The sequence below is a fragment of the Fusarium flagelliforme genome (genome assembly GCF_020744385.1).
Source record: "Fusarium flagelliforme strain FIESC 12 MPI-CAGE-AA-0113 chromosome Unknown B0J16scaffold_2, whole genome shotgun sequence".
Taxonomy (NCBI): domain Eukaryota; kingdom Fungi; phylum Ascomycota; class Sordariomycetes; order Hypocreales; family Nectriaceae; genus Fusarium; species Fusarium flagelliforme.
The window spans coordinates 4,754,535-4,779,623 of record NW_025763504.1 but is presented as its reverse complement, the minus strand read 5'-3'; the positions used below and the strand labels follow the sequence as shown (position 1 = coordinate 4,779,623).

Below are 25,089 nucleotides of genomic sequence, written 5' to 3'. Positions count from 1 at the left end.
ACTGTCTGTTCTCGGCTTGCACGGTGTTTGGTGGAGGACAGGGGATATCGTTGACGGGTGGAAACCCTGTCGTCTATCGTTTCGTGATAGGTGGGTGCAAGATATGCCGTCCATTAGGCGATGCGCACATACCATGGACGCCTCGATTTATAAATTTGCGGGACAACAAGTGCCTGTCTAATTTCGATATGCAGTGCTTGTTTGTACTTTTGTTAATTAGTTAGTTCGACTTTGTAATCACAGTCTATGTGTGTGTTCACTTCATCTTACCTTGCCTTGCCTTGCCTTGCCTTAGACACTACATACATACATACATACATACGAGAGGTGCATACTGATGCTGATCACCCTGAAACTGTTTTGGATTTCAACTCTACGTAATGCGTGTCTTGTTGTTTACTCCAAAACAAGACAACTTATACAACCATAGCTATACCAAAGCCCTCTTATTACCTATCCGTCAGTTTCAAAACTCCAACTAACTATCCGTGGTTCAATAGGTAGGTTAGCTGCCGCCGCCCCAGAGCCCCAGGCCTAGCCTAGCCTAGCCACAATGAAGTCGAGTTCAAAGTCAAGGTCAAGCAAGGCCAGGGTCAGGGCCAGGGTTCAGGGATTCCCCCTTGAAACCTACTAGCGCACTGGCGTAATTTTAACCTGGACTCCAAGACTCGGTATCAGGGACTTTAGTCCAAAAGTGATAGACATTTGCGAAACCCGTGGAGCCTCGTCTCATGATTGGCCAGGTAAATCAACCTCAACTATCCAAAACACGGCTTTTGACACAAGATGTTTTTCTAGCCTACATACTCTGTGCTCCGTACAACAAACTCTTCAAACATCAACAAGGTTATGACAATATCTGCCGTGTTCATGCTGGTTCCCCCAGTCCAGGGAGAGGAAACGAGCTGAGTTTTGCCTCATAACGGAAACATTTTATTCCCCAGGCAAGGCAAGGCAAGGTCAGGGACGAGGATGGAAACACTCGGCCGGAAGAGACGATTTTCTTTTACGTACATCTTCTCGGATCGTCTTTGCCTTCTCCTCATCAACTGCGGGAATTTTACAGTTGCAATACTACCTTGGCTACTACTGCCGGATCTCATTATTCTTCATCTATCCGTACGTACCTATTCTTGGTCCCTCGGAGCCCCATCCAGGACGAATTACTACCTATCACAGTGGGCATGGGGAGATGATCACCATGTTCAACGGTGAGCCGGCCCTTCGTAGCGACAAGCGAGCGAGGCGTTGTTGTAGCAGTCGATCTTCCCTTGCCAATCCCAAGATCTTTCGCCTTCATCACCCCATGCAATGACAATCCTACCTAATTAATGAACAAGAAAATGCACCACTCACTAGTGTCCGCTGCACAATGCGTTAAACTCGGGTAGGGTAGTAGTGGTAAAGATCTGACACGTACGCATATCTTATTTGGTCAGATTCGTCTGAACATGTATGTTACAGTACGTGTGGCGCGCTAGGAAGAAGCAAAACAGCCTCTGGTTCTCAATTCTGAATGCCTTCCTTCAGGTGTTTTGCCTTTTCTGATGCACACGTCTAACAGAACAGCGTCAAGAGAAACACTTTCGATAGCTCGGATTGAAACATTCCCGGAAACCGGGTGTCCCTTATGACACTCTGCCGACCTGACAGGAGACCCTGTGACGCCGGATGGTGGCGGTTCCTGTGTGAGGTGGTGTCTGAGGCAGCGATCAAACAATGTACAGATCCGAAACTCCAAGATCTCAGATGCGAAGCTTAAGATATGTTTTAGATAACCTCAGTTTCAAAACTTGCTGACTATAACACTTGACACTTATACGGACGGCATTAATACACTATAGTTTATTCGTTATTACCTGCTCTACTTTGTCTAGTTTATATCTCTCTGGTTGTCTTTTGTATATGCATTGTCCAAGCGTCAAATGTTTTATCCAGTCGCAACATTTTGCCAACATAGAACTAACCTCGGCATCGTTTCAGGAGTCTGTGCATCCAGCTGGTCCAAGCTGTTTGTTGAATGACCCTTGTGGGATTAGGGCTTCAGGTGAAGGAAAGATGTTCTCGAACATTACTCTTCTTGCAGGGGGTGTGCGAAGGTAAAAAGTGTAGCTATCGTGAGCCAGGCTGTCCAGTTTTTTCAGAGGACACAGTCAAGACGGGGATATAAGTTCCGCCACAACACGTGTAGTGCAAATGCGTACGCAGCCTTCTACAGGGTTCCTTGTTAATGATAAACCTCGTCGGGGTTTTACTTTCATTAAACGTGGATGCTAAGAAAAGTTTAACGCCCCGAGCATTTTGGCGAGTCCGATAGATGTCAGTGAAGGTGATGTAAGTGAGTAAGTGGTTCACACCGACATATCATCTTCGTCCCATCTTGTGATAACCTTGATTAATGCCTCGGTGTGTTTACAGCTCATGACCTACAGGGCTGGTGTTTCAATATTCACCGTTCTATATGGTTGTAGCTTGAAACGTGACCGTAATGTTTGGGATCTTCCCATCAGCAAGTTTCCCAAAGTTCCCCTACCCATCCGTCATCCATCACGCTGTCGTATTCACAAGGGTATCATCGCTTGGCCCTACGGCTCGACAGATGTCCGAATCTTCAGTCAGCGTTCTTGCAACCGGGGTGGTTTCATGAACGGCCTACTGGGGGTTAGGTTGAGGTTTCGAAACGTTGTAGTATGTTAGAAATGGTTAAAGCACCGGCGGACATATGCAAGATGCAGTTTCTAAAGAACAAGTCCGGACGAACAGTATTCTGATGATGCCTCACCGCAAGAAGCTCGTATCTCGAGTGACTGACAATTTCAACCTGATGCTCTGGAGCTTCGGAATCTATTTCCCCGGCATATTAAGGCCTGTGGGCTTGTCATGTTTCGTTCCGATGGGGGAGATGCTCCGTGCTTCTTGTGCTTATTGACGTGGGCCGTCAGGCCATGCGGATGACAAGCGTGTTTCGAAGTGGGGATCGGCAATGCAACTCAGATGTGATAGACTTTCTGTAGTGAAGTCTACAGCATAGTACTAGTACTGTACTGTAGTCAAGATAATCTTGGACTGTGCCGGATCGCCACTGACATGATCAGAATTTGGTTACATCCCCGCCTTGCTTATCAGGTTTATCCGCGGGAATCCTTCAAGCGATTATCAAGATAGAGTTTCTTGGTTCGTCCCATCTTCAGCGTTGAGTTGAATTTAGCCGTGGAACAGGACAAGTCTAGTGGAAAGCAGATTACCCTATACTTCCAATGACAAAATGACTGCCAGTGCAATTGCGCACGCTCTCTCGCCAAAAAAAAGCTTCACTTGGTCTGCTAGGTAGCTGTAGAACTTTCGAGAATATCCCACTAGAAAAAGTAAATTCTACCTACTATCTTTAAGAGCGTGGTCGTGGCAGGACAAACTGTGCGTTGCCTTGAGAAGCTTGTTATGTGCAGACAAAACCGTACAATGTGGCATCGCAGGACTTGACACGCAAACAAGCCAAAAGCTTCGTACTACGTCCGAGAAACACTGCAAAGATCGCACCAGATCATATCCGTTCAAAATATTTGCCATCCGTACGAGAAATAGATCGTCCGAGGCCCGGATCCGACGAGGGAGGGACTTGAGAGGTACACCGGTCAAATGTCACGATCTTAGCTCGAGACGCGACCAGATTGCCGGGTGTACCCCATTGTGTACAGAACAGTACTTCACGCTGGTAACTTAGAGTGGAGAATTGGGGCAGATCCATCACAATGAGTGATGCGGCTCTGAGGCCAGCCTTGTTGAAAAAGGCACGTACCGCAAGACAAAAGGACAGCGTCGCAACTACAATGGTGCCATGTTCTAGGAACCTTATATGTCAACTTTGTTATTAGGTTATCGCCGTCGCTCCCGTCCGTCCTTCCCACGAGGCGGGCCGTTGGAGTTTGTGATAGAATATCTCAAGTGGAGGCGGGGACAACCTCGTCTTGCGACAGCAAACGAAACACATGGAATGATTGAGGGGAAATAAAGTTATATATAAAGGTTGGAAGACCCAAAAGTCCCAGTGAAGGCTTAAGATAGACCTGCCATATCAAATGAATTGCCGTGACAGCTATCTTAAGGTACGGACGGATACACCTGCGCAACATAACACGTATTGTCAAGCCATCATGAATTATCAAGAGCATGCATAAAATAATACCGGGCCACGACTACTTGATATTAGATGGACAAGAGTGAAATCCGATCAACCGGACAGGGATTCATGCATTGTCTGATCGCTTCAAATAGCATCGTGAGATTGTGTCACTCGAGTAATTGACTAATGGATAAGCACATAAGCGACATTGTTTGTCAAGGTCGAGTCGACAAAGATGACTCAAAAGAGGACATGGGGGCTTGCTGGCTGGCTGATTAAGGTGGCTGAGCTGGGAGATGAGAGATGAGCTGAGAAGATGAGAAGGAATCGAGATTTCATGATATCAATGAGATATCGCAATTCAATCCTTGGTTTGAATGACTGATAACCAACCTTGATTGACGAGGCTTGAGGCTTGATCAGAATCGGTGGCTTGGCAACCAACTCGTTGACCAAACAAAAGCCGACCTTGGCATTAGCGAGCGGGGACCTTGAGCACGTACCTCCTTAGTACTTGTTTTCTCGTTGTTTCCTCGCCAAATCTGTACATCAGAAATGATTATACACACTGTAAGCAATCAGCCTGAAGAGGCCGATGCTTACAGTACGAAGTGGCTTGTCAAGAAGAACCTTCTATCATCACGGACTTGCAGCTGCCCGCTTTTAAGAACATGGGTCGGTAGCTTTCAGTCGCGCCTGCCCATCTCCTCTCGCCCATTCCATTCTCCCCTTTCCACCACAGAAAAAAAAAAGGGTAACCACGACCACCTTCCCCTCTCCCCAGGTCCCAGCGACTTCCAAGGTCCTGCCCGAGTTACTTTGTCTCGAAGTACCATCCATCGTCGCCCTTCCCCAGACCAGACCAGACCAGACCTTTCCCTTACTCTTGTCAATCCACCTTCAAACCCCTTCGATCTGACGGAACGGATCTGAGGTATCGATTGTACATCCCTCTTACAAGGCTACTACCTCTACAATTCTATACCAAACCAAATACACCCATCAAAAAAGCTGTCTAGCTGTGGATCCACTGTATCTGCATCACACCTGGATCTGACCTTGTTCAACTACGATCAACTGCGACAAGCAGAAAAACCACAGTGAGCAAGAGCTTCGTCTGCTTGTGTCGTCACTGTCGCCTACCAAACGAGACGCGCATTTGCATACTTCCCTGCGGTCTATCTTATCTACTGAAGTAAGTATCTCATTCTATACTTTCATATACAGAGCAAATATCATCACCCGCATCTCGCATTCACTCATAATTCTCTCTTCACTTTTCTGGCATGAGCTTTGTACATGTTTTTGGTTGCGCGTTTTGTATCTTCCGCCGTTGCCGAGTTGAGATACGGCAATTGTCTAAGTTTCAATGAACTTGATCAATACCTCATCCACTCATCCATGTACCCCTTCACCTGTCACTCTTGGACACATTATCTCTGATCCCATCTATTTGCTACCTCTTTCGCACATTCGCGCCTCATCGCACATGTACAGTACGTTACGCGTACACATTTTTGTCTGGCTTAGAGCTGCCTTGCCGTACCTGTCATAGCCCCAGCACCAATCTCTTTCCACGTCCGAGTCTTTCCAACCACCCCAAAAATAACGGGGCGTCCAAACTCACTATACTTGCCTCGGCCACCCATTGTACCGTTGCTGTAAGGCATATGACTTGCACTCGGTTACAAAGACTTTGAAAGCAAGCCCTCATTAAACTTTGGATTTAATTAAATTTGTTTTGAAGCCTCTACTGACCACAATATTATTTTTCCAGCTATCACACAGAAGTGAACAACAAGACAAAAATAAGGAAACAGAAACAGCGACTAGTCGGTACTTGCGTGGAGACAGGAAAAAAGACAGCATCTCACCCTATCTTATCCTGATTCTTACCAACCAGAACACGAGGTTGGGTTTCCCCTACGCCCTAGCTCACTCACCAGCAAAGAACATCTCGAATACTTTCAGAAACTCGCACCTCTTGTTTGTATCAGCTTTGTAACGAATCGTTGCGCGATACCTGTACCTCTTGCTGTCCGACATACCTACCATCGACATATTTTGACTATACAGTCATTGTCGATTTTCTTTTTTGCCTGTGAGTAAATGTCTTTTCATTCCTGCGTCATTGTTGGATTTTCAAGTCCAAGCTTCAATTTTCTGGAGGGCCTCTCGCGTCCTGCGCCGTCGCGTCTTGTCGGACATTTTAGTGCCCATGAGCCACTACCGTATCGCAACACGACTAGAACGTCAATGCCGTACGAGTAGATCTGACCATGATATGTCGCATCATTTAAGCGACGCTGGAGCTATATCCTCTTATCATCGAGGTCATGATGTCGGCAATGGTGCAACTCAGTTCAGTTCAGCTCAGACCCTGGTCGCGTCACTCTCAGCTTGCGCGTGTTGCAGACCCACCTTGGTACTGTATACGTACCAGTCAGAGTCATCATAAGTCGTCTTGTATCGCAATACTGTCGCGTCAGCGTCTCACGACTTGGACATGATGTTGCTTGCTTGTTGTCATTTATTAAAAGTCTTCAGCACTAATACTTGTATCTCATTAGATCATGCAGCAGTGGCAAGTCGGGCCTGTCCCGGAGTATGTTTACTCCAACTCAACCCATCAACCAAATGAGATGCAGTGAGTATTGTCCTTGAATTGTCCGCTTTGTACCTATTGTCTTTTGGGAACCTTTTGCCTGCTACATGGCCAAGTATTTCACTGCCATACATCGCTCGATCATCATTGCCCTGTTACGGTCCACGTTCATTGCCTTTGATCGTGTCTCATGACCTGACTCACTGCTTCTCCGCCCACCTCATAGCTGTTCATCCATCAAAGCACAACTACGCAGCCAGATTGCTGCTCACTCGGAATTGATTGAACGCTTACAGTTGTGGACATTGATCACTACCCATTCATAAAGGTCCTACCACAAGACAAAATCGCTAATCAAGATGCCACGATAGCAACCCTCACCAACAATACCAGAACGACTTGAACCGTCGCAATGATCGAATGGAGCAATTTCAGTACGGCGCTCCTCAGCCTAACATGGCACCGCAGCAGCAGCAACCTCCTCAGCAGCAACATCATCCGGCGCCTGTTCAACCTCCTATGAATGTTCCCCAGCAGCCCCCTAATGGTCCCGCCCCGCCCCAGCAAACGCCCACTCCTACGCCGGCTCCCGCGGGTCGGCAGCGAAAGCGCCCAGCACCTTCTGCCGCTCCTCCTCCAGCTACAGTTGCTCCCCCAGCCCCTGTCACATCCTCTCAAGTTCAACCACCCGCAACAGCTCCGCCTGCACCACAAGCAGTAGTCCCCCAACCTCCGGCTCAAGCCCCAACAGATGATGCGAATGCACAACCAATTGCGCCTCCACCGGCCAAGAAGAGCCGAACTAACACTCCATGGACACCGCAAGAAGAGCTTCGTCTGAAGCAGATGCGAGATGCTGGCAACAGCTGGGCAGAAATTGCCAAAGTGAGTACTGTGTATTGACTTACATGACTTGTATGCTAAGATATTTAGACTTTCCCCACTCGTACAGAAGGATCTGTCAAGAAGCATTGGTACAAGGACATGCACTATGCCGAATTTGCTGAGGACGAGGTAATCACTGTTCGCACCGACCGTTAAGCAACCAAGCTGACCTCCCCCTCATCAGAGTCAAGCGTTATTGAATGCAATTAAGGAGTACGAGAACAACAAGTGGAAGTCCATTGGGACGAAGGTCGGAAAGCCTGCCAAGGTAAAACACTCACCTTAGAAGTAACATGGAACATGAAATGCTAATATTCTCAAATAGGCTTGTGAGCAGTATGCCAAGGAGCATTTCCCCGGTAAGACTACGAAGCTTCGTCTTTGACAAGAAGAACTCACTTAACTAACATAAACAGACCTGTTTGCCAGTTCCAAAAGATAGGAGCAGCAGACGCAGCGGACTCCATCTAAGTCTTACCCGAGCACAGTTCAGCGACCCCGAAACGCTACAACTGCGGTGACCCAATGCGACATCTACAGCAAAGGGAAAAGGCGAAAACAACAAAACTATCATAAAAATCAGCAGTGGCGTCTGCATAGGATACATCCGGGAAACTGTTTAATGTTTGTTAATTATGGACTTCTTTCTCAGCCTTTGATGAGACATGGCAGACAGCTTTGTTACCACTCTTTTGGACTGGTTATGGTTGGGAAATGGATACGGCGCGGAAAGGAGGAAAAACATGGAAGAACAGGTGCAGAAAGGTATTGGTGTAATATTGATGGATGAAGGATGTTCGAGAGGAAGATGAAGCCGTTTTGAGACGGGGAGTGGTGAAGACGACGGCTACTTTCTGCTTGTTTTCTCTTCTCTTTTCCCTTCTTGCCTTGGTGAGAGGAGGAGACTGTTCGTTTTAGGTTTGATTACTTATACCCCAATGCCTGGAGTTGAACCCTTGCGCACGTAAAACAATGATCCTTTGAAGGAGTGATGTGTTTATGTATATATTGTGAATACTTATAGATGGGTGAGAATCTGGCACTGGTGTGGACATTAGGATATGTGACTCAAGACTTGACAGTTGGACTGGTCGTTTACGATTCTTAATCGACTCGTTCGAACATGGGCAGTCCAGCAGGTAGGTCTAATAGCTGTTGGGTCATGGCGATAGGTGTTTGATAGGCCTACAGACTGACCAGGATCAATGATATGGCATGTTTTGAGTGTTCCCTGACAGGGTGTTACATGGGAATGGCTAACTTACTGGGTACCTGTCAGGCGGCGGGATTTGTGGCGGCGGGATTTGTGGCGGCGGGAGAGTGTTGTGCGACAGAAGAATGAGATGTGAGAGGTAGAAGTGACAACGGCGATGCATGATGGCGTCGAAGGACGCTAGAAGGTTATAAAACGTCGATTTATTACAGTTTTGCTAGTTGCAGTATGCATGTACATGAGGTCGAGTGAAGTACCAGCAATGTGTACGGATACTGTATGTACAGAGTATACATGGGTACAAAGCAGTGCTGTACATATTCGGTAGGAAGAGGAAAACTGGACCGGAATGAAGGGGGCGGTACGTATTGTCATGAGCAGGGATAATGAATCTCTGACCTGAAATCTGGGGTGATATTGTGTTCATGCACGGTCTTTGGTCATGGTCTGATAAGAAAACTACTGTTTAGAAAATTTGATATAAGAAAACAGTGCTTTGCAAGTGACAATTTGATGGTTACTGCAACTATGGAATACGACGACGGGTATTGACGATCAAGACAAACTCAATCGTTGGCTTGAACTCTGTTAATGGGCGAGGAGATTCAGGTCCCAACGGGAATACGGATACCAAGACATGATTTACATTCTTTAAAACCCGCAGAAAGCAAGGGAGAACGCTGCGCAATCGTCTTGAACAAAGAACTTAGGGCATAGCCTCAATTACATAAATCTGCATCAATTTAAGCCGTTGTCGCTATACGAAGGTGCTTCTAGAGATCAACCAGAAGGTAACATCGCCTGTTGATGGATAATCAGGGGTCAGGCTAGCTGTTGTTAGTGTTAGTAGTAGTAGCCGGGGGGTCTGAGGCGCGTGATCGCAGACGAACCGATCACCAAATTTGGGTAACAGAGAGACGTGATTGGGTGGATGAAGTGTCTTATCTCCAGAGTGGTTTAGTGTGTCAGTGCATCTAAACGAAAATGGTGTTGCTGTGTCTGGTCTGTGTCTCTTTGGGTCTGGAGTCTCGGCACGCAGCAAGAGGGGCGAGCAAGCAATCAGTCAGTCGACGCTGGTCAGTGCCTGAGTCCGAGTCTGGTACAGTTCTTTCCATCCATCTTTAATCCCTCCTCCTCCTTCCCCGGATTTCTCTCTCTTGCGTCTCCGTCCGTGTGCGTGTGTAGATACTCGTCTTTTTTCCTTGTTTGCTGTCCGCCTAATTCCATCATTTACCGTCTTCCTTCTTCGTTAATAAAGGAAGATAGTATCGGTGGAACTTATCAATCGTTTACTCAACTCCATTCGCTGTCACACAAAACGAGTCCCAATCGACCGATCACCGATCCGAGAGAAGCACGAGAAAAAAAACCTGCGCGATAATTTCTCTCGACAGCGCTCGCTTCTTCTGCTCTCGTTTAGAAGGACGTTCTTTGAGAAAGATTTCAAGTCAAGGGAGAAAAAGGGTTATCTTTCGGGGATCGAGGACGCGCAAAACTGCTCGGACCGCATTCCAGCACCCTTTTTTCCGGGTTACTCGATCATAGACTCGCAGAAGATCCGAGCTCTATTACCAATACGATCGCTATCAAAGCATTCATCTTAATCAACGAAAAAAACAACAACCCAAGTCGCTCGCTTGCTGGGTCTGTTCTTATTTGATTGTCGTTTTACTGGATCAAAACAGCCGTCGCTACCTCACAACACTTAATACCGAACCGTTAATTCGGAGGCGCTTTCGTATCAACGCCTCTTAATCCGAACCGAATCGCATCAGTACATCTTTTATTCGACCATTTCTTATTCATAATGCTGCGATCTCTTGTTCTCGCTGCCCTTATGGGCGTCAGCTCTGTCGCTGCTGTCAAGTGTACGCGCAGCAGCCATTGTCCCGAGGACTCTCCTTGTTGCTCTAGTATGTATCCTCCGCACACTCACGGATTTATCAAATCTAACGTGTTCTAGCCTATGGCGAGTGTGGTGTCGGCGCTTACTGCCTTGGTGGTTGCGATCCTACAATGTCCTTCTCTCTCAAATCTTGTGTTCCTGCTCCCGTCTGCCAGGATCGCAAAATGAAGATGAACTCTCTTGACAAGATTGTCGACATCGGCAAGTACCTGGGTGACTCTGATAAGGCCGACTGGGTTGCGCAGGGTGAGCCTGTTGTCTTCAATGACAACGTTCTTCTTACCATGCCCAAGGACAGTGTCGGTACTCTTCTGTCTTCCACCGTCTACATGTGGTATGGTAATGTCAAGGCTCGTTTCAAGACTAGTCGTGGCGCCGGTGTTATCACTGCCTTCATTCTCTTCTCTGATGTCAAGGATGAGATCGATTACGAGTTTGTTGGCACTGAACTCGGCGATGCGCAGACAAATTATTATTTCCAGGGAATCACCAACTGTAAGTTGTTCCCAGGTCGTACAACAAGGTAGCCCCTTGTTTGTGACACAGCGTGGAATACTCACGTGATCAATATGTGATACTTGACAATGGATGGCTAACAATTTCGCTAGACGAGAACTCGGAAAACATCACTCTCTCTGATACCTTTGCTAACTTCCACGACTACGAAATCCGATGGACTCCTGACAAGATCGAGTGGTGGGTTGATGGCAAGATGGGTCGATCCTTGAACAAGAAGGATACCTGGAACGACACCTCCAAGAACTTCATGTTCCCCCAGACTCCCTCCCGAGTTCAGCTTTCGCTATGGCCTGGCGGTAAGGAGGGTAACGCTGAGGGCACTGTCTCCTGGGCAGGAGGCCCTATCGACTGGGACCATCCTGATATTCAGAAGAGCGGTTACTACTATTCTGCTTTTTCTGATGTTGAGATTGAATGCTACAACGCCAAGTCTGCTCCTGGCACCAATAACGGAAAAAGTTACTGGTACAACAACGAGGCTGGTACCAACGACACCATTGTTGACGGTGACAAGCGTCATACCATTGCTTCTCTGATGGCTTCCGGTGAGGATATGGATAAGGGAAAGAAGAAGGAAGAGAAGAAGAAGGAAGACAAGGACGATGACAAGGACAAGGACAAAAAGAAGGATGATGATGACGACGAGGACGATGAGCCTGCTACTATCCCCGGTGGCTCTAACGGCGCCCCGGCTAACGACCACAGCGACGGAACGGACAGTAGCTCAGGCTCTGGCAGCGCCCCCAAGGGTAACCCTGAGGGTGACGATGATACTGAGCCCGCTGACACCACCAACTGTGATACCAGCAGCTTCAACCAAGAATGCGGCGGCAAGTCAGGCTCTAAGAGCGCTTCCCAGGAGGGCGGTTCCAGCGCCGGCTCAAGGAATGGCGCGAGTGCCTTGGCCATCATCATTGCAGGCGGAGCCCTGTTCTGGTTGTAGTCATCAGCATTCGGTGTTTGTCTGATTGTCCGTCCTTGCGATTCCTGCCCCCATTGAATCCTCTCTCTCACCGCCCTTTATTTTATATAGCATCTCACTGCGCCTTTCCTCTAGCATTTTCGTTGGCTTTGAGACTTTGTACGTAATCTTTCTCTTCTTCTTTCTCGAGTGTACATTTCGATAGTAGAGGGATGATAATGGTAAATGGGTTTTGCATGGCAATTGATCTCTTTAAAATATGTGGTTTTTTATGCAGTGGTGGCAGGATGGATTTATTATAAATCACGGATCACCTGGTCTTACATACTGATGGATTTATCTATGGATATCTAAGTTTGTGGCTGACAACTCGGTGACACTGTTGGGCGTCATGGCATGATGAGAAGATCCGTGTTAAGATGACATACTACTAAAATCTGACAATTGTCATGTGGTAGGACCCGAAGGATTCTTTTTTAACATGAATGCCTGTCCTTGTCTTTCCCTTCATTCTTTGTCCTGACTCATGAGAAGCTATGGTCAACAAGAACTGGACTGGACTGGACTGGACTGCTCGAGTTTAATCGCAGCGGTCAATCATTTCAGCCCTACCTAGAACATACCATCGTTAAGGTCTCGGAATAAAAAAGCCTCATGGATATGGTTGAAAGTGCTTCTAAACCAATCCTTCCGCTCCTTGGCAGATTTCTGTAAACGCGAAGCATCTAAGCGCTGCGAAGCCTTGTCACTTAAACGCCCCCTTGAGGAGCGTTGGTGAAACCTGAGGTATTTGATTGGAGGATGGATTGCCGTTGGCTTGCAGTACTGCGTTTTGTTTCGTTTCATGTTACAGCCCGGGCCACTATAGTCAGTTGCTCTGTGGCTGTCATTCCAGTGGTGAACAGCCCTACAAGTGACCTATGGATGCTCTGATTGTTCGCTCTAGTCACTGCAGCTATCCATACGGATGCAATGCTTGTGTTGCACAGCCCCTTGTTCGGGCAGCTACAGCGGGCTTTTTAACTTTTTACCCCTGGATCATCCAAAGGATCAGCCAAAAAGCAATCTATTCCAGGCGTTTGCCGTTGGTTCTGTTCCAATCATGACGCTGCGCCTCCACTGAATCTGTCTGTTCAAGGATGTGCTTGACAAAGTGAATGGAGGATTCTCTCTATGTTCTGACATGGATTAGAGTCCTTCATTCCTTGTTCCCCTTCTTGAGGCTGATGCTTACTTTGTTCAGAGGTTTATATATATCCCGTCAATCATCCCTACTGGGTTTCCCTTTTCCTCACAGCCTCAACAGAGACAAAATCCTTTGAACCGCATTCAGCCTCCCTTCATCAATTTTATTTCTTATCTCTTACTTAAAAGATTGGACTGGTTCCTCATCTTTTCATCTGTTCTAAACTTTCACTTGATACCCAACTCGACATTGACTGCCGATTGATATTGTATATCATACTATCTACGAAAAGATCACGACCTGAAACGAACAAAACCAAAACGATACCCAACGACACTATGAAGTTTACTTCTGCTGGCCTCATGGCCTCTCTCGCTGCTTCAGCTTCTGCCCTTCCCCAGTTTGCTCGCAGCTCATACCCCGCCCCTTCGGCCTCGGCCTCTTCTTCTCCTGCTCGCATCCTCCTCGGAAACTCTGGTCACATCTACGTCGCCGACTTTACCCCCAAAACGGGCAAGTTTGACATCTCGATCAATGAGACAATTGAGGGCGGAAACTCGTGGATGGCCTTTGCCAAGCCCAACTTGGTCTACGCCGTCGATGAGAACTCAAACGAGCTGCGCCTCTTCAAGATTGATCTCAAGAAAAACTCCCTTACGATGGAGACCAAGAAGACTGGTAGCACTGGTGTAGTGCACCTTGAGTTCAACTCTGATAAGACTCGTATGGTTGGTGCTGCTTATGGTAACGGTACCATTGATGTTTGGAACGTTGAGAAGGGCGGACTCGAGCTCATCAAGACTATCGATTCTCCTGGCAAGCTTGGTCCTGACAAGGAGCGTCAGGCTTCTCCTCACCCTCACCAGGCCAATCTTGACCCTTCAGGCCGCTACTTCGCCGTCAATGATCTCGGCACTGACTCAATTGTTCTCATTGACTCCAAGGGCGATGCTTTCAAGGATACGAACATCCCCGTCGATGCCGGTTGTGGTCCTCGCCATGGTGTTTTCTACCCTCGTGGCAAGGGCAAGGCTACTCACTACATCGTCGCCTGTGAGCTGAGCAACCAGGCCATCGTCTACTCTGTGACCTACAAGGCCAACACCCTGTCCTTCAAGAAGCAACAATCTATCTCTACCTATGGCAAGGATGCTCCTGCCAAGGACATCAAGAAAGCTGCTGTTGGCGAGATCCTCCTTGCCCCTAACAACAAGGACATCTACATCTCCAACCGTCTCTCCGGACAAAAGACCGACTCTATCGCTCGCTTCACCATCGCCGAGTGTGGCACCCTCACCTACGCTGATACTGTCTCCTCTGGCGGTCTTCTTCCCCGCATGATGAGCTTCAGCTTGGCTGCCAAGCACATCTTCGTCGGTAACCAGGACGGCACCAACGGCCTCGTCGCTCTGAAGCGAGGCACCGATGGCAAGCTTGTCGAGAAGCCTGTCGGTAGCCTCCCTGGCTCTGTGTTTGGCGAGCCTCAGTTCGGACCTCAGTTCGTCCAGCAGATCGCATAAATAAGTTGATCTGTGAATGTATTCTCTTCTTTTTCAATGGCGCTTTTGGTGTTTCTTGGGCTTGTAGGATATATCCAGCTCTGCCCTAGGAAAATTAAAGGGCATGATAGTTTTTGCAAAGCATTTTCTTTATAGCATTTGTCAATTGACAATTCAATTCAATTCTTCCGAAAGCCTGGTATCAAAAAATAAGCAACCGCTATGTGAAACAATTCGTAAATGAGAGACATGTAATACTGTGATCCTTTGTTCCTCTTTCTTTCTTTCATCAAGTTCAATCCGAGAAACTTGAATCACTTGACATTCCTGCTCCGCCACGCCCTGACGTGTCTTCCAATCTTTCCTTCACATGCCTGTACTCTTCGTCGAGTAGTTCTGGATCTGAGCACTTGTGCGCTGTCTCAAAATCCACTAGGACAGCTTCACCATCGGCTCCGATGAGGAAATTGTGTTTGTTGATATCTCCGTGCAAGATTCCCAAATCGTGCAGCTTGCGCAGACTATGTTGGCAAGCAGCCAAGTCTTCAGGCTCAGCGGTCCTCGCACCTCGCACTTCCTCGACTAGAAAGCCGATAACTCTTCCATTCTCATGGACATGCCCCAGAAACTCGGGTCCGATGCCTCGGCCGTGAATCCACTCATAGGAAGTCGTCTCGGCAGCAAAGTAAGGAATCTCCCAAGGAAACTGCGCAAACTTGGCCAACACTGGTTTCTTAAATTTAGGATGCATCACCCTCGAAACCGTCTGCCTTACACGCTCAATCTGCCTCAGCTCGAGATGATCGATCATGGTATCATGCCAAACATTCCCAATCCCCGGCAAGCTACTCCTTCTTGTCTCGCAAAAGAACGGTTTCCCCGTGTGTCCATCTTTACCCACCCGACCTTCGTTCCAGTCTCCGGGTGGAAAGACGGGGAGCTGTGGGAGGAGGATAGGTTCGTAGGTGCGGTCTTTAGGGGGGATGAGACCGCCGTCCAGAGTAACGTATCTTACGTGGGTGTCATCGACGAGGAAGCGATATTCACTTTTTTCGTCCGTTTCTGAGTCCGTGAGGACGGCGAGTAATCTGACGTTGTTGTTGTGTTTCATTTTGGTGAGTAAGGGACTCAGTAGGAGTTGAGTCCCAGGGTTGTGATATACTGTATCGTGGTGGTGGTAGAGAAACGTGGGGTAACCTCAGAATGAGTGGAGCAATGGAGATTAAAGACATATAATTGAGTGATTGATTAGAGAGAGTAAGTAATTGAGAGAAAAGAAGAAGAGAAAGGCCAGTCTTTAAAATGTCGATGAGGCCCCTGGGTTCTGGGTCTTCTCTGGGTCTGGGTCTGAGTCTGGGTCTTGGTCTGGGTCTATGAGTGAGGGGGTTTGCTGTACTGTATGTACCGTACTGTAGCAATGGGCAATGGCAGGTCTCGGTAATCTGTATGTAATTGCGCTTTGACTCGTAAAGACTGGACGGGACATGGATGAAGTGGCCCCGATAGCTACTAACAGCAGTGGATTAGTCTACGATATAACCGAGGCCAATAGTCTGGTGATTATCACCAGTTGAAGTGATGTTTCTCGTGATTATTTATAGGGAATTTGTATACATATTATATCCGCGTATTTAGTATGCCGCCCTACAACTGATCCTCAAGATATGTAGGTACTTACTGTCACTGTCAGTAGTATTAGTTAGTCAGTCGTTCGGTGATCGCCTACACTAAAGATAGGGCGGATCCATTGCACCATAGCTAGTCGGTGCTATCACAGACTATAGGCGGAACGAACCTCCCCAGCTTCCGAGTGGGAACCTCACTCAAGTATCCGTAATGATGCAACTGTCGGTACCTTTTAGCGATGAACTTAGTCCGAGTCATGGCCCTGTCGTGTTTGTGTAAGTGAAAGTGAGGCGGTTCGCTTGCTCCGTCCCCTGACTGTTCTGTTCTGTCCTGTTCTCTCTGGCAGGGGTTTGTTTAGTCAGGGTGAGGTGAGTGAGGTGAGTAAGTTTATTAATTTATGGACTGTATGTCATTGAGTTGAGGCTTAGAAAAAGCAATGTGATCTTCATTGCTGGGCTTAGCTTCTACATGGTATACCTAGGTATAATACTGTACTGTATATCACCAGGTTACATTTCCCCACGGGCTGCACTTGATAGAGCACCCAATCATGTGTTATTCAGAGATGCACGTACTTTTCAATGGTGTCGTACGATTGGTAACCGGATGTTGCTCAAATGCCTCAATGGCTGATTGATGCGTTGCCAACTCAACTAACCACAGCAGATGTTCAGCTCATGTATTCACTTTATGAGCTGGATACACTGATTCATTAATATATATCTGGTTAATACTATCCAGTAACTTGTACAATTGTTTCCCGTGACTATCGTCAAATACATGTTCATTCTGTACAACTACCAACCTCTATACTGCTCTAAATGATATCCATATCTCCCCTTTCGCTATCTCACCTCAAAACTCACATTACACAACATTCTCACCCATACACAAATCCTCGCCTCAAACCGCAATGATTGGAACATGTCTGCACGTCTTACCCTGACCCTCGAGCCACTACATCTCGTCGGGCTGCAGCGGCATATGCATTACTACCATCCTCAGCGGTTACTCAAGAACGCTCTCTTCCTTTTACCCTTTACTGATATGGCTTGAGATTTCTGCCTGATATCCGACTTAGTGGTGAATACCTATTTATCTATCTTGAGGCCTCATCCAAGTGGATGAGCATCTTTTGTTTTGCACAATGATTGTTTACTGGTGTCGCCGACGCCTTTTTGCACTTTAATGTTTCAGAAATACCTATTCTATTCTATCATATTCTATTCTTTAATTGCTTATATTGAATTGCTGGCTCAAGGATGTATATCCCACTATCTTCGCGCCATCTGCACGTCTCCGTGGCTGATACCCAAGACCATGGATCCCTTCAACCCAACGTTTTCACTATTCAACCACTCATGAAGCTTCTTTACAGTTCATGCACTCAGGTCTCAACAAGCCATGCAAAGAGGCAATTCTCTGATAATCCATCCAAGAATAATAACATCAAGATCGGTCTCATTGTAGGCTTCACTCTTGCTGCCTTCCTGGCCATTGTTTTCACGTTCTTGTACTATTACTATAAATCTGCCAGATTCACTTTCCCGAAGAGAAAGAAACATCATCGGCATCATCATCATCATCACCACCAAACTCAAAGGAGGCATACTGGGCACAAGTCACTTAGTAGCGGAGGCTCGAGACATTCAGATACGAGTGCTGCTCCTCCTCCTGCTGATGATGCTCCGCCTAAAGATAAACCGGCGGATGGATAGCAAAGGAGGGTAGATGGATTTGCTGCCTTTTGGTAAGCCATTCTATGCCTTTGCTTTGCTTGTTGACGTTGAATAGAATGCTAATTCTTTTTTCAGATCATCCAGTTTCATACATACTCTGTTGAGTGTAATAGCGTCTTTTCTTTTCTTTAGCAACTGGCAGCCGTGTTACTGGCGTGATGCTCTATAGTGTCATATGTATTCTACAGTCTATCGTTCCTAGAATCCATCAAAAGTTCATTCCATCTTGACCCATATTCTTGAACTCCAACGTGCGCCTCTCAAATGTACCTCAAACACAAGCAGCTCTCTCCCTCTGTCCAAATAAACCAGGCCTCTCCCATCCTCCATCACCATATATCTGAGGCGCGTCCATCTCGTTCGGTACGGGAATCCCCCCTCGATGTGAAGCCCAGCGATGAAGCACAGGCTCAGGTCGTCGTGGACCCCAACTCGGGGAATCTCGACTATGGTATAGTCGTTGGTGTCGACAGTTTGGATGATGTCGGAAATGTTGATGTTGATTCTCTTGTTCCTGCTCCGAGTCGAGGCTTTCTTGGTTCTCTTCGAGATCGGTGTTGAGATGAGTCACTGTGCGATGGCGTCGGCGGGAGTGACGATGGTGATGAGGACGGGTATGAGTATGTGTTTCAATATGGGCTTGGTGTTGCTCTCTTTGTTGTCTTTCGTCCTGTCGGGCTTTGGACTGCTTGAAGTGTTTCCAGTTCCATATGAACATAACAGCTACTATTATGGTGACCAGTATCGTCAACCCGACTACTATTCCCACTATTCCGGGACTCGTACCTCGACGGTGTAGTTGGTGAAGATTTCTTGGTAGAACGGGGTCGGTGCTGTTGATAGCCTTATATGATAGCAACTTGCTTGATATTTGAGTCATGCTGGCAGTAGCTAAGCATGAAGCACAGGATAGTTGTTTATTTCGAATGAAGTTGATGAGAGGCATACTGACTGTATTCCAGCTTATTGCAAGAGCTTGACTTCATTAAAATAACGAGGAAAAAGAATGGCGCTGTGAAGAAATATATATATACCAACCACGAGAGCCTTCCATGAGGTATCACTCCTCATACATGATACACTCAGCAATCAACTTCGCATAACACCTTTGTCAATCATCACAAACACCCGTATATCGCCTTTGCTCCCATGTTCGCTACGAGCGGGTGTTTGGTCAAACATCTGCACAATACCAATCCGTCGGTATATAAGAGCCAAGCGTATTGTAACACAAAATACATTCTAGAAGATTGCCATATACAAACAACCAAACAAACCGTCTAATCTATACGTACTCAAGGAAATCACCTCTTCTCCCTCCTTCGATCATCCCTCCTCCGTCTCCGCTCATCAGCCTCAGTATCACCCTCCTGCAACCCCCTGATCTGACCCAACGTGCTTCCAATAACATCCTGCAGCCTCCCGCCCTTTCTGACAAACCGATCATAGAATTCACAGTCGCGATGTTGAGCACCACGCGCGTTCAGGGAGATGATGGTGCTGGACATGGCTTCGAGCTCTGTCTTGAGCGTTTTGAGATCCAGATCTCGCTTGTAGCGACGTTGGCGGCGACGACGTCTGCGGTCTTCGCGGTCTTCTTCGCCTCGGCTCGGTCTTTGATCTTGTTCTTCTCTGTAACCTTGTCTTTGGCTTGGATCTTGTTCTTTCTCTCGTTCCCGACCGCGATCGTGGCGACGGCGTGGCTCGTAGGGTGGTGGATAGTAAGCCTCTTCTTGACGAGTATCATAGTACGGCTCTGCAAAAGTAACACGTTGTCTCCTCCTCTTTCTCCTCTCCTTATCCGACCCATATCTCTCTCCTTCGTCTCCAACATCCCTACTCCTCGGAGCTTCTCTACTTCTATCCTTCTCTTTATCTCTCTTCCTCTTCTTATCCCTCTTCCGATCATCCTCACCCTTGGCTCGTTCACTCTTGTTGCTACTCAGCATACCAATCACAAACTCTGCTACACCTCGAAAGTCCTCAGGGTTGATCTGGTTGCTGCTAGTACCCCGAGCCCAATCGCGGGTTCGCTTCTCAGAGGAGGTCTGGCCCATGGCTCGTTTGGCAGCGGACTTTGCAGCAGATTTGGCCAGGTTTTTGGCGAATGTTTCCATGAAACTGGGTTCCTGTGCTAGTCGACCGCGAGAAGACTGATCCTGCTTTCCGAAGAACTGCTCGGCGAAGCGATCCATAGGTGGTTCTTCCGGTTCGTCTCTTAGATGGTTCAGAAGAGTCTTAGAGATAAAGTACAGGAGTATGGAGCAAAGATGATGTTCGTCGTCGCTGTCGTACTCGTCTTCGAACTTGTCTCTGGCTAAGGACTTTACTTCCTCTTCTATCTCGCCGACCTGAGTTTCTTCGAGCTCTTCTTGAGGTTCTTGTTCAATAGCTGTGTCCTTTTGAGAAATCGAGTCGTGAGCTGCAGCAACGTTGTTGCCTGATCCCTCGACTTCGCCAGACTTGAACGAAAGATGATCCAGGATGTAAATACAGCAGGATTGCTTTAATGGAAAGAAGGGAAAACAAAAATAATGAATGTGCTAGTCAGTCGGGCAAACAAGCTGGTGTTGCAAATAATGCAGTTTTCTGTCTATGTATACTCTGTGACACAAGACCAACATAGTGACAGCAGCCACCCGACGGCCCTTCTTCTATTTAAATACGCCAAGATTGTTTGACTTGGTAAAAGAGTCCTACTCAACTCATGAGGTACCAAGTCAGGTGAGTCGTGTCAGGTTCGTGATGGTTGAGACCGTAGATGATACTTTTATTAGGCTCAGGGTCACGCGCCAAAGGCGGCAATGCAGGAACATGACCGCGCTGAGACATAGTGATGACCAAGAATTTGTACCTAATGATCGCCTTGTTTCTCATCATATAAAGGTCTGACTAGTCAGTATGATTGAATTTTATTATATTTTAGAATTTCCCTACTGTCGTGATTGGCATTTCGTCAGGCTTGCTCATCAGATGCTGATACTCTCTGATCCCATATCAAAACATGGCCAACCACACGCCATCATAATATGGCATACCATGCTTGTCTATTATTGCGACCAGGCTGCCTCGTAGCAAACCGTATATGCTATTTTCGTGTCCCGTCTATGTCTGTAAACGCCTTTCTGAATGCATCCCTACTGCTGTCATCATGTCCGCTATGCAAAATGCAGCAACAAACTCGTCATAGCAAATTCAGCAATAGCTCACTTAGCTCAGCAGCTCCCTGATGTCTTCGATGCGTTGAACCTTCTTCTCTTCATCATTCATCATACCCAAAGAGGTAGCACTGTTTTCTTGTTAGCCGGGCCCTTCGTTTTGTCACAGATAGAACTCACATAAACTTCTTCCGCTCCTGGACCTTGAGCATCCGCTCCTCTACGCTTTCCTTGACCACAAATCTTTTAACCTGTACTTCAGACTCTTGACCCATTCTGTGCACTCGGTCGATGGCCTGAGCCTCAACCGCGAAACTCCACCAGGGATCCATCATGAACACCCGCCCAGCTGTCGTCAAGTTCAGACCGACACCACCGGCCCGTAAACTAAGCAAAAGTATCGTGAACCCTTTCCGCTCAGTGAACTCATGAAGTACCGCTGCTCGAGCTTTCTGGGCCATTGATCCGTCCAGTCGAAGAAATTTGATGTTCGCACGTGTGAGAGCAGGCTCGATAAGGCTCAGAAAAGAGGTAAACTGGGAGAACACCACAGACTTCATCTTGGGATGTTCTCGTCTCAAAGCTCGCAATTCAGACATTAGCGCAACTACCTTTGCCGAGGAAGCGTTGACGCCAACCCGCTGTAGGCTGATCTTGGGCTTCTTCGACATCAAATCAGGATCATCATCGTGGCGAACAACCTCGAATAAGTCTCGTTTGTTGATCGGCTCGCGACAGCTGAAACATCTAGGCACCTCTGCCTTGGAAATTTGATGATTGATATAATCAAGTAAGCACTTTTTGCACGCCGAGTGCCAACAGCCAGTCACTGTCTGATCATTCATTGGCTCTTCAAAACATAAAGGGCACTCATTCTCAGCCTCATCACGGATCTGTTCCAGTGCATGGGCTCCAAAGGTTTGATTAGACTCCTTTGACGCTTCGTCTGTCACTGCTGTGAATGAGGTGATGAGCGACTCAAGGTCCATGTCATCTGCAAGCCCGGCAACTGCATCAGCAGCCGCTCCAGCCTCAACTTCATCTGCCACGATGTCACGGTTGCGGACAAGAACAGGATGACAGCATGACTGCCGAAGACGTAAAATCTGAGCAAAGATTGTAGTGAAGGCCTTCATGACAGTACCCGCCTCGACATTTTGTGAGAAAGTTCTTTTAGCCTTGTTGAAGATATAATTATAGACGTCTCGCTCTGTCTCAGACAGTTCGACATCAACAATCTCAATTTGTTTAGGCGGCAGGAGCACAAGCGGTTCGCCATCGGGCGTTTTCATGTCCTTTGTACGCCGGAGCACAAGAGGCTCTAAAACGGTTTGCACGACATCCAGAGCTCGCATAAAGTCTCCAGACTCGAAAGGTACAGTGATGAATGTCCGCCAGAATGAGAAGTTGTTCCAGGGTTCTACACCTAGGAATCTGACAAGACTGAACAAATCTTCCAACTTGTTCACAATGGGAGTTCCGGTCAGTGCCCAGCGATGAGTGGCTGAGATCTCATAGCATGCTTTCGCCGTTTTGGAAGATCTGTTCTTGATATGATGAGCTTCATCGATGATAATGCGGAAGAACTTTAGCGAAAAGAGTCCATTATGGAAACTCTTGTCCCCATTTCTAGCAGCTAAGCTGCTAAACTCGGATAGCACAACACCGTAACTAGTGATGACAATATCGGGTGCATTGACTGCGTTGGACGCACAACAAAGTGCTTGTAGGTTACTCGACTTTTCGTTGCCATAGTATAGCTCGACCTTCATCGTTCCATCCTTGGAAGCCTTTTTGGCCTCACTCTGCCATTGGGACAGCAGCGACATGGGCGCGACCACCAGTGTTGTACATGGCGCATCAAGAACCGACTCTGAGTTCTTGCCCAGTCTTGTAAGTTGGTTCACATTTGAAAGTGCAGCAGCTGATTGGCGAGCTTCAAGAGCAACCTCGGACCTATGCGAATGAACTAAACTCAGCATCTGGATTGTCTTGCCGAGACCCATTTCATCGGCAAGGATACCACCCAGACAGTGTTGTTCTTGTACTGGGAAGTCAAGTGACAGGTCGCCAGAATAAGGGTTGACGTAGAACTTCGACTGCCCCTCAACTTGGGGCAACTCGTTCTCGTCAACATCCTTCAATGGCCAATCGTACTGTTCCCAAAGCGGGTGCATCGATAGCTCCCGATGACCCTTCTCGTCCTTCTCTTTCGACATCATCCAATGGAGCGCTTGCTTTTGGTATTTTCGAAGTGTCATGGCAAAGGAATCTGCTGGTTCCGCTTCAGGGGTGTCAAAGTCAAAAGACTGGGCTTTTTTGTACAACGCATCAAGCTGATCCTGCTCCAATTCTTCTCCCTCTTCAGTGTCAGAGGATTGGGACGAGTTCGCTTCCTTAGTATTGCCGTTTCCATTCCCATTCGTTTTCTTGGCGGCGTCCTTTTGTTTCTCCTCGTCTTGTTCGGCAGCCTGGAGCAATCCTTTGCGGCCATCTTTCGTAGCGGAATTCGTCAGCGTAGGGTGTAGATTAATTTCCTGGAATAGCTTAACTAAAGCCACTTGTCTCAGACGAAGTGTCTTCTCGTCGTTTGTCTCGCTTTGTTCAAAGAAGGCAGTTGATCTATCGTCAGCTAGCTGGAACGCTCGGCTAAAGAAAGCAGAGTTGAGAAGTGAGCATCGCAACTGGAGGTAGACCGTATCGTTTGTTCGAAGTCGTTCGGGAGCGTAGACGACAGTTCCCTCGAATTTGCATATCTTTTCGTCAATCAATGCTGAAACCCAGCTCGCCGCTTCTCTCGACAGTCGCCCAACTTCTGTTCCGTCCTGGGTCGTAAAGCGCACGATAACATCCTGTCGTTTTGCAGCAGCTCCGAAACCTCTCGAAGGGGTGACGGGTCCAGCTTTTCCTTTGCCTTTTGCAGGTTGAGGTGCTCGTTTTTGTCGTTCGATCTTGACAACGTCGGCATGCTTTAGCAAATTCGTCCCACTTCGTGTTGCCCACCCCTCAACTCCAAAAGCGCCTATATATCGTTCGTTTGGCATTCTTTTAGAGGTTTGTATGGGGAGTTTTCGTTCATTGGAGGTACTTGGGGAGCGAATTGAGTTGGCAGCGGGTCTCAACGGTGCTGACCTTGACGGTTTCTTCATAAACTGTTTATATGTTCCATCAAAGTACATATTTACAGCTCGCTCGAGGTCATTCCCGCAATTGCTTCTTATCGCAGAAAGAATGTCGGCCGAGATTTTGTCGCCAATGAAGGCCTCAAATGTTTCCTGGTCAAAAGATACGGATGACTCTTGTTGGAGTGCCGGAGCCTCTGTAGGAGATAACCCCGCTGGTTCATCGTTCGGGTTTTCGACTATTGTTTCTAATTGTTCGTTTTCTTGCTTGATTTCGTCTTCATCCTTAAAGAATCGTCTTGGTGGCGGTAGTGGGGAGCTATCATGCGCAACTGGATCTGAGGAAGCTTCTTCAGGATTGGCAGAAAACCTCCGTCTTTTGGTAGGAGGTTGTAGATCTACATGATCATCTGGATGGTCATTTTCGAAAGTCAAAGTCATTTTTGAGAAGATCACTCATGGAAGATTTGGTCCAGAATCTGGTGTTCCCAAGTAATGGCCCTTCCTGAAATGTAATGGACTTTCTGGGAGACGCGACAAAACCCCTGCAAGCGCGACCAGCGCGTTGAAGGGTCACCTGATCCCGTGT

General features: G+C 47.4%; 6 protein-coding genes across 6 annotated transcripts; 4 read left to right on the top strand and 2 right to left on the bottom strand.

The window, feature by feature from the left end:
- Positions 1-6,592: 6,592 nt before the first annotated feature.
- B0J16DRAFT_75105 (MYB DNA-binding domain protein) lies at positions 6,593-8,142 on the top strand. Its single transcript, XM_046134426.1, has 6 exons — positions 6,593-6,767; positions 7,097-7,610; positions 7,659-7,739; positions 7,795-7,878; positions 7,936-7,969; positions 8,027-8,142. The coding sequence occupies exons 1-6, from the start codon at positions 6,694-6,696 to the stop codon at positions 8,050-8,052; spliced, it is 813 nt and encodes a 270-aa protein (XP_045987191.1). The 5' UTR covers positions 6,593-6,693; the 3' UTR covers positions 8,053-8,142.
- Positions 8,143-10,417: 2,275 nt separating this feature from the next.
- B0J16DRAFT_75059 (concanavalin A-like lectin/glucanase domain-containing protein) lies at positions 10,418-12,487 on the top strand. The gene is made up of 3 exons (XM_046134425.1): positions 10,418-10,736; positions 10,787-11,224; positions 11,338-12,487. Exons 1-3 carry the CDS (start codon positions 10,631-10,633, stop codon positions 12,189-12,191), a joined length of 1,398 nt encoding a protein of 465 aa, XP_045987190.1. The 5' UTR covers positions 10,418-10,630; the 3' UTR covers positions 12,192-12,487.
- Positions 12,488-13,385: 898 nt separating this feature from the next.
- On the top strand, positions 13,386-15,033 carry B0J16DRAFT_334873 (Lactonase, 7-bladed beta-propeller-domain-containing protein). Its single transcript, XM_046127001.1, has one exon. The coding sequence runs from the start codon at positions 13,695-13,697 to the stop codon at positions 14,874-14,876; it is 1,182 nt and encodes a 393-aa protein (XP_045987189.1). The 5' UTR covers positions 13,386-13,694; the 3' UTR covers positions 14,877-15,033.
- B0J16DRAFT_334872 (uncharacterized protein) lies at positions 15,034-16,464 on the bottom strand. Its single transcript, XM_046127000.1, has one exon. It carries the CDS (start codon positions 15,964-15,966, stop codon positions 15,151-15,153), a length of 816 nt encoding a protein of 271 aa, XP_045987188.1. The 5' UTR covers positions 15,967-16,464; the 3' UTR covers positions 15,034-15,150.
- B0J16DRAFT_316945 (uncharacterized protein) lies at positions 16,158-17,114 on the top strand (the record flags this gene model as incomplete). Its single annotated transcript, XM_046125346.1, has 5 exons — positions 16,158-16,218; positions 16,491-16,521; positions 16,640-16,756; positions 16,828-16,862; positions 16,990-17,114. 5 exons carry the CDS (start codon positions 16,158-16,160, stop codon positions 17,112-17,114), a joined length of 369 nt encoding a protein of 122 aa, XP_045987187.1.
- A 1,338-nt stretch (positions 17,115-18,452) lies between these two features.
- On the bottom strand, positions 18,453-24,983 carry B0J16DRAFT_300928 (SNF2 family N-terminal domain-containing protein). Its single transcript, XM_046124576.1, has 5 exons — positions 21,559-24,983; positions 21,470-21,509; positions 19,917-20,724; positions 19,661-19,823; positions 18,453-19,167 (listed from the first exon to the last, which is right to left on the bottom strand). Exons 1-5 carry the CDS (start codon positions 24,939-24,941, stop codon positions 18,492-18,494), a joined length of 5,070 nt encoding a protein of 1,689 aa, XP_045987186.1. The 5' UTR covers positions 24,942-24,983; the 3' UTR covers positions 18,453-18,491.
- Between the last annotated feature and the right edge of the window lie 106 nt (positions 24,984-25,089).

What these genes read in the sequence shown, in the direction of transcription:
- B0J16DRAFT_75105 (XM_046134426.1), top strand. Translation starts at nt 6,694, where the DNA reads ATGCAGCAGTGGCAAGTCGGGCCTGTCCCGGAGTATGTTTACTCCAAC. An exon ending in CATCAACCAAATGAGATGCA is followed by an intron (nt 6,768 to 7,096) that starts GTGAGTATTGTC and finishes ATGCCACGATAG; the next exon opens with CAACCCTCACCAACAATACC. An exon ending in GCTGGGCAGAAATTGCCAAA is followed by an intron (nt 7,611 to 7,658) that starts GTGAGTACTGTG and finishes TAAGATATTTAG; the next exon opens with ACTTTCCCCACTCGTACAGA.
- B0J16DRAFT_75059 (XM_046134425.1), top strand. Translation starts at nt 10,631, where the DNA reads ATGCTGCGATCTCTTGTTCTCGCTGCCCTTATGGGCGTCAGCTCTGTC. An exon ending in GGACTCTCCTTGTTGCTCTA is followed by an intron (nt 10,737 to 10,786) that starts GTATGTATCCTC and finishes AACGTGTTCTAG; the next exon opens with CCTATGGCGAGTGTGGTGTC. An exon ending in TTTCCAGGGAATCACCAACT is followed by an intron (nt 11,225 to 11,337) that starts GTAAGTTGTTCC and finishes CAATTTCGCTAG; the next exon opens with ACGAGAACTCGGAAAACATC.
- B0J16DRAFT_334873 (XM_046127001.1), top strand. Translation starts at nt 13,695, where the DNA reads ATGAAGTTTACTTCTGCTGGCCTCATGGCCTCTCTCGCTGCTTCAGCT.
- B0J16DRAFT_334872 (XM_046127000.1), bottom strand. Translation starts at nt 15,966, where the DNA reads ATGAAACACAACAACAACGTCAGATTACTCGCCGTCCTCACGGACTCA.
- B0J16DRAFT_300928 (XM_046124576.1), bottom strand. Translation starts at nt 24,941, where the DNA reads ATGACTTTGACTTTCGAAAATGACCATCCAGATGATCATGTAGATCTA. An exon ending in CAGGAGCGGAAGAAGTTTAT is followed by an intron (nt 21,510 to 21,558) that starts GTGAGTTCTATC and finishes ACAAGAAAACAG; the next exon opens with TGCTACCTCTTTGGGTATGA. An exon ending in ACCACCCTACGAGCCACGCC is followed by an intron (nt 19,824 to 19,916) that starts GTCGCCACGATC and finishes GACCGAGCCGAG; the next exon opens with GCGAAGAAGACCGCGAAGAC.